The sequence below is a fragment of the Hemiscyllium ocellatum genome, chromosome 37, assembly GCF_020745735.1.
Source record: "Hemiscyllium ocellatum isolate sHemOce1 chromosome 37, sHemOce1.pat.X.cur, whole genome shotgun sequence".
Taxonomy (NCBI): domain Eukaryota; kingdom Metazoa; phylum Chordata; class Chondrichthyes; order Orectolobiformes; family Hemiscylliidae; genus Hemiscyllium; species Hemiscyllium ocellatum.
The window spans coordinates 40,417,963-40,425,525 of NC_083437.1; the positions used below are offsets into that span (position 1 = coordinate 40,417,963).

The following is a 7,563-nucleotide window of genomic DNA, read 5'->3' on the forward strand; positions in this document are numbered from 1 at the left end:
CGAAGAACAAACATGGAATCTGTTTGCAAGATTAGCATCTGTGCATTTGACTTGAGGGATAATGTGTTGTAAACTGGTGATTTTTGTAGGGTATATTAAAAACTCTGAGAAGATAAACTACAGCAAAGACCGACAATATAAGCTTGCAGTAACGGCTTATGACTGTGGGAAGAAGCGTTCGACAGAAGATGTTCTTGTTAAGATCAGCATTAAACCCACGTGCAAACCTGGCTGGCAAGGTAATAGAATTAACGCAATTCAAAATTAATTGCTGGTTGTTTGACATTACTAAAGAATAGATTATTAAACATCTGTGGTCTAAAGTGTATTAATTCCCTAATGTATGGTTTTAAGATCCAAGATAAACCTTTCTATCTGAATTAGTACCTACCTAATAATTAAGAAATCAAACTAAATATTTGACTGAGTCAGCAATGTATTACTGATGTGTTGCATATTTTGTATTGAGAACTATTAATGTGTTTATGATTATAGGTTGGAGCAAAAGAATTGAATATGAACCTGGCACTGGAAGTTTGGCATTGTTTCCAGCTATACATCTGGAAACCTGTGATGAACCTATTACATCGATCCAGACAACTGTTGAATTAGAAACGAGCCATATCGGAAAAGGGTGCGACAGAGACACTTATTCTGAAAAATCACTCCACAAACTTTGTGGTAAGGCTTTTATTAACGAACTGTCTAGAATATAAAAGCGCAAAATCTCTAATCTTCACCTACCTAAGAAAACTTTGGTTCCTTGTAATGGATTTCTGTTGCTGTCAATCATTGGTTTTATTACAACAAAAAATTCTTTAGCTTTTATCCTTGTGTGATGTTTGAATTTTCTTCTTTGTAACTAAAAGGACATAACCTGGTAAACTTGTCCTCAAAGATGCATTTATGAAATTAAATCCTTAAACAGTCAGCAGATTTGATTTGAAATCTGCTATTGATAAAAGTAAAGTTACCATCCCTTTGATGCAGTGGATTTTGTTGCTGATGTAAAAGATCGTTCACCATAGTTAAACCTTCTGTGTAGATCAATAGATGAACTTACCAAAGAAACTGCCTTGATTATGTCTTTTTATAGTAGCATTATTTCGGATGTTTAAAAGTGCATAATGTTAACCAGTATTTGCTAATCTAATGCTGGAATTTCTTCCCAGCAGCCTTGGTGAGCCCCTACGATATATTTGTTATAGTGTACCTTGCAACCACTTTTTGCTAGTGGTGTAGGGAGGAATGTTTTAGGTGGTGGGTGGAGTACCAATCCAATAGGTTACATTGTCTGGTTGGTGTTCAGTTTGTGTTGATGGAAGTTATGTCCTCTATCAGACTCCAGACTGATGTACTAGAAAAGCTTTGAGAAGTCTCAAGTCTGGGAAACAAATGTCCCGTAGTTGTGGTTATTGATGTTTTGCAACATAAACTGAAGGTTGCTGTACCTTAATTTGATTGAGCTACGCTTTTGGCTTGGAACAGCTTACTTCTGTCATTGTTCTGGTTGAAATGTTAGATCCAGTATTTTCAAACCAGCATTGCTTCAGGTATTGAAGAATATAAATTGAATGAAACTTATTTTGTCTAGTTACCAATGATAACTGTTAGCATTAGCTGGGAGTGTTCCAATGCTTTTGTCTTACTTGCCATTCTTGATTTCAGGTGCTGCTTCCGGAACAGTTGATCTCCTTCCCTCACCAAGTAGCAGTACAAATTGGACCATTGGTCTTCCCACTGACAATGGCCATGATAGTGATCAGGTCTTTGAATTCAATGGCACACAAGCTGTGAAAATCCCAGAAGGTGTTTTGACAACCAATCTACAGGAACCATTTACAATTTCTGTCTGGATGCGCCATGGGCCTGGTTCCAGTATTCATGGGGACAAGGAAACTGTACTTTGCAACTCTGATAAATCAGGTATAGGTGACCTGATCTCTGAATTTTCTTTAACTTCTGCCTTTGCTGCAGTCAGCCCATTTGTTAAACTCAACCTCTCCATTTTTAGAATTTTTATATTTCAGGTAGTTTATATTTCAGATATGCTTTTATTAGGGAAGAGATTATAATAATGAAAAATGTTGAGACTGGTTGGAAATGAGCTCCAGAGCACCCTTTATATTTTGGAGATTGGCAATGTGATTGAGCAAACAGTGATAAAATTGAGATGTTGTTGCAGATACTAGATTAGAGTCATAACTACTTTGAGAAGTAGATACGATGAACAGCAAAACTGAATTTGAGTAGAAATATGGTATTGTTCAGTTAAACTGAGGCTTTGCTAAAATGGGTTCTTGTTCCAGTGTTAAGTCATTCAAGGTGAAAATCATCAAAGTGTTAGAGTTGTGCATTGCTTTTGTGTAAGATTATAAAGTATATTTGCATGGTTATTTCATCTGAGATGAAATTGTGATTTTTAAAGAGATGTTTGTTAACTTAGTCCCAACTTAATGCAAGACTAGCTTCAATAAATGATCAGTGACTTTGTCAATAAACTCAAAGGTAAAGCATCAGCTAATTGTAAAGCTGTCTTTTATGTCCTAGTATTTCATAGGTTTGATTCGTTGTCTTTCTGAATGAGATGATTTATAATTGCAGATCTCCAGTATCTGCGGTTCTTTATTGTATTTGATTTATAATTAACCTCAATATCATTGGCTAAGAGAAAAAAAACGTAACTGAGGGGGCTCTTGTGGCACAGTGATGGTATCCCTACCTTGGGACCTAAAGACTTTTGGGTTTGATTCCACCTGCTGCAGAGGTACATCATCGGATACCTGAGCAGGTTGATTCAAAATGCTTATTTTTTATATATAAAAAAGCGACTGCTTCTCGTTCATTGCTATCTGGTGACCTCTGCTGGCCACTCTGTGTACTGTCTTGGTATAGGAACATACTTTTTCTTCTAGGCTACTCATGGAATTTTATTAGGAGTCAATGTAAAAACTCTAAATGATGAAAATTGATGGATGTATCGTATTTAAAGGTTGCAATTAATCTCATGCTATTAAAGTATTAATTTGAGGCAACAGTAATCAGTTGCAATAAAGCCAGGTCATTTAATATATTAATCTTGGATAAAAGTTAACTTTTGATTAAAATATACATGCATATCTGAAAATTTCTTTTGATTTCAATTGGGTCCTTTGTGATATGTTTGCCCTCCCTATAGCAATATGTCAGAGACCAGAAATTACAGTGATATGGAGAATTATGATGACGAGCCCACATCTTGTAACTGTCCGTGTTTCCATTAGGATCTAGTCGTTAATTTATCCCCTTTTACTTTTTTTGCTCTTCAAATCAATTTCTGCTGCAAACATTATCTTTAACGGGAATTTACTTTGATTTTTGGTGTCACGTTTAGTAATTACATTGTTTTTTAAAAAAAAATCTTGCAGAGATGAATCGTCATCACTACTCCCTTTATGTGCACAACTGTCGTCTGGTTTTCCTCTTCCGTCAAAACCCTTCTGAAAATGAGAACTTCCATCCAGCAGAGTTCCATTGGAAACTGGATCAGGTTTGGAAAATGTTGAACAAGTACACGTATATCCGTGTGTGAATAACACACCCTGGTCAAATAGCAGGTGGCTCCCGGTGTACTTTTTACCTTACTGTTTAGCTGTCTGGTTGTGTTTTTGACAAATGGAACCTGTATGTTAACTTGTTTTCATCATACAGCAGCTGTGTACTAAAGCTTAGAGACATTTAAGAATCTTGGAAAAATATTTGCTTTCCTTGTACAATAATACAGTGCAAAGGCGCAATGATTTTGCCCTTCCGTTTTGAGCTCAGTTTGAGTGAAGACTATCTGGAATTTTGTTTAAAATGCAGAGATGGGTTTTAGCTTTACTAAGAAAACCTGTGCAAATTAATGCAACTCCATTTGAAGATAACGATAAAAGTTATAAATTGAGACTTTGTGGACCCGTGGGTTCGTACTGGATTTATATCTGTGGAGCCTTGGTTCAAATCCTGCTGTGAATAAATACACATTTTAGCTTTAAGGATTCTATGCCAAAGAAATTTGGCATCCTAAATCCAATTATCGGATCAAAATCTAATCTGCAAGGTCATTTGTATTCATAGTGTTATACAAATAGAAAAATATCATATGCAATCTTTTGAAGTTGGGACTAAGATATTTTTTGAACATGCATTTATTCTACATGTATTTGGGTACATTTACCCTCCTTTAACTTCATGCATGAAGTATCAGAATTTGCAGCTGTTCCTGATGTCATCAGTAACTGTTCAAGCAAACTAATTGAATTGAGAATCTTAGTTTAGAATACTTCAGTCACAACCAAACACTTTGGCCATGCTTTATCTAGGCAGAGTAAGTTGGGACAAATGATGTGTGCAGGCACTACTATTGTGCTTAGGTTAAGATATTGGACTACACCTCCTCCCACCCTGCCCCCTGTAAAAACGCCATCCCATATTCCCAATTCCTTCGTCTCCGCCGCATCTGCTCCCAGGAGGACCAGTTCCAATACCGTACAGCCCAGATGGCCGCCTCCTTCAAAGACCGCAGATTCCCCCCAGACGTGATCGACGATGCCCTCCACTGCATCTCATCCACTTCCCGCTCCTCCGCTCGTGAGCCCTGTCCCACCAACTGCCACCAGGACAGAACTCCACTGGTTCTCACCCACCACCTCACCAACCTCCGTATACAGCGCATCATCCGCTGTCATTTCCGCCACCTCCAAACGGACCCCACCACCAGGGATATATTTCCCTCCCCTCCCCTATCAGCGTTCTGCAAAGACCACTCCCTTTGTGATTCCCTCGTCAGGTCCACACCCCCCACCAACCCAACCTCCACTCCTGGCACCTTCCCCTGCAACCGCAGGAAATGCAAAATTTGCGCCCACACCTCCTCCCTTACCTCTCTCCAAGGCCCCAAGGGATCCTTCCATATCCGCCACAAATTCACCTGCACCTCCACACACATCTATTGCATCCGCTGCACCCGCTGTGGCCTCCTCTATATTGGGGAGACGGGCCGCCTACTTGCGGAACGCTTCAGGGAACACCTCTGGGACGCCCGGGCCAACCAACCCAACCACCCTATGGCTCAACACTTTAACTCTCCCTCCCACTCCACCAAGGATATGCAGGTCCTTGGACTCCTTCATCGCCAGAACACAACAACACGACAGTTGGAGGAAGAGCGCCTCATCTTCCCCCTGGGAACCCTCCAACCACAAGGAATGAACTCAGATTTCTCCAGTTTCCTCATTTCCCCTCTCCTCTTCCCCCCCCCCCCCCCCCCCCCCCCCCAAAACACCTTGTCTCAGTCGATTCCCTCGAACTCAGCACCGCCCTCCTAACCTGCAATTTTCTTCCTGACCTCTCCACCCCCACCCCACTCCGGCCTATCACCCTCACCTTGACCTCCTTCCACCTATCCCATCTCCATCGCCCCCTCCCCCAAGTCCCTCCTCCCTACCTTTTAGCTTAGCCTGCTGGACACACTTTCCTCATTCCTGATGAAGGGCTTGTGCCCGAAACATCGAATTTCCTGTTCCTTGGATGCTGCCTGACCTGCTGCGCTTTAACCAGCAACACATTTTCAGCTCATATTGAGATAATGGTCTTGTCTTCCAGTTGAAGCAAGAAAGATATTCATGTTCCTTTTTTTTTTCAGTTTTCAGTAGTCAGAGTCAGATAGCATGGAAACGGGCCAACTATTTCGTTCAACTCATCTGCATCAACCAGACATCCCAGTCTGATGTTGTCCCATTTGCTAGCATTTGGTCTATATCCCTCTCAACCCTTCCTATTCAAATACCCATCCAGATGCCTTTTTAAATGTGGTAATTGCTCCTGCCTCCATTTCCTCTGGCAGCTCCTTCCATATACTTGGCACCTTCTGCATAAAAAGGTTACCCCGCAAATCATTTTTAAATCTTCCCTTCTCGCCTCAAACCTATGCCTTCTAGTTTTGAATTCCCTCCCCTTCGGAAAAGGGCCTTGACTATTCACCCTATCCATGCCCCTCATGATTTTATAAACCTCTATATGGTCACCTGTCCAACTCCAATGCTGCATGGTAAAAGCCCCAGCCTCTTCAGCCGCCTCCTCTTTTAACTCAAACCCTTTGGTCGTGGCAACAGCCTTGTATATCTTTTCTGCACCCTCTCACATTTAACAACGTCTTTCCTGTATCAGGCTGACCAGAATTGCACTTAAGAACTGAAACACCTTCAGTGCTTACCTAAGGAGCTTGGATTTTAAAAGTTGGTGTAATGATCAGGTTTATGGATTTGAAGCAATGCCCTGATTCTTTAAGTTTTTTTCTTTAACTACTCATTTTCTCAACAGATATAGTGCATTTTCCGTCTTTGACCTTACTCTCCCATGATTTGTAGGTGTGCGATAAAGAATGGCATCACTATGTGCTCAACGTTGACATCCCTACTGTGGCCCTATATGTGGATGGGGTATCATATGATCCATTCCTAGTCACTGAAGACTATCCTCTCCACCATTCAAAGATTGATACTCAGTTGGTGGTAGGAGCATGTTGGCAAGGTAAAGTGGGATAAAACGACTTTGATGTGACCTTTGCAGGTGGTAGAATAGTTGAGTCAATACTGTATAAAACTCTGATTGTAAAGAGTATTGATGAAAGTAACCAATTAATTTTTTAATTGTGGTTTTAACAAGAATTCCAATAGCTGATTACTGTGCAGTGACTGCCTCTTGAAAACACCTTAGCATTATCCTATCCTTACAAGTCATCTGCAAAGTTGTGACTTATCTTTTACTTTCACTCAAGTAGTTGAATTGCCCACTAATGTTTGTGGTGTGATTGACAATTGACCACCCACATCGCTGAAGTTCTGCATAGTTTCTGGTTCTAGACTCCTGCATGAGCCCTTATCTTCTCAAGTAAGGAGGGAGAAAAATTCAAAAAAATAAAACTAGCATTCGCATTTACTTTATTTCTACAACAGCTAATGTCATGTAGAAATTATTGCACTTAGTGCCACTTACATGCATTAATTGCTGCTTTTACTTGGCTACTTTACTACATATAGTTTTAGAAACAACCATTTTAAGTATAAAGATCTTCAAATACCATTCAAAGACAATTTCCCTTTTAGGTTAGTGAAAATAATTACCTCGTCTGCAGAGATAGAGGTCCTGGTCTATCCTCGCCTGAATGGGTGCTACTGTTAAGCCCAGTACTCTAGAGCTAGAAGTGAAACTATCAGTTGGAGTTCCAGCTCCTATCCAACAGCCCCTTTCTCAAAGAACATGATTGTAGATGTTGAGTAGAAACTGATACAGCTGTCTATCAGCCCAGTGACCTGCCAGTTTTCATTATCCAGACATGTCCAAGGAGTCATTCCCCATGTACAAGGTACTGAAGAATTATTGCCATTTCTAGATCCATACTTCTCCAAGCATCAACCAGGTCTCACAACAGGAAGAACTTCACAAGTTTGCTATGTAATGGTACAAATATTTTATATGCAAATGAGAAAGCAAACTTGATGGGTTCCAATCCATAGAGGAGGATTTCTATTAACCTGTTTG

At 40.2% G+C, this 7,563-nt stretch overlaps 1 protein-coding gene across 4 annotated transcripts in view; it reads left to right on the top strand.

Annotated features, from left to right (window-relative positions):
- The window catches only part of clstn1 (calsyntenin 1), a 91,067-nt gene that overhangs the window by 59,014 nt on the left and 24,490 nt on the right, over positions 1-7,563 (top strand). For all 4 annotated transcript variants that reach the window (XM_060852340.1, XM_060852342.1, XM_060852341.1 and 1 more), the window contains 5 exons: positions 90-239; positions 496-681; positions 1,669-1,926; positions 3,408-3,529; positions 6,390-6,552. In XM_060852340.1, the coding sequence (XP_060708323.1) occupies positions 90-239; positions 496-681; positions 1,669-1,926; positions 3,408-3,529; positions 6,390-6,552 (879 nt within the window). The remainder of the gene's footprint in view (positions 1-89; positions 240-495; positions 682-1,668; positions 1,927-3,407; positions 3,530-6,389; positions 6,553-7,563) is intronic.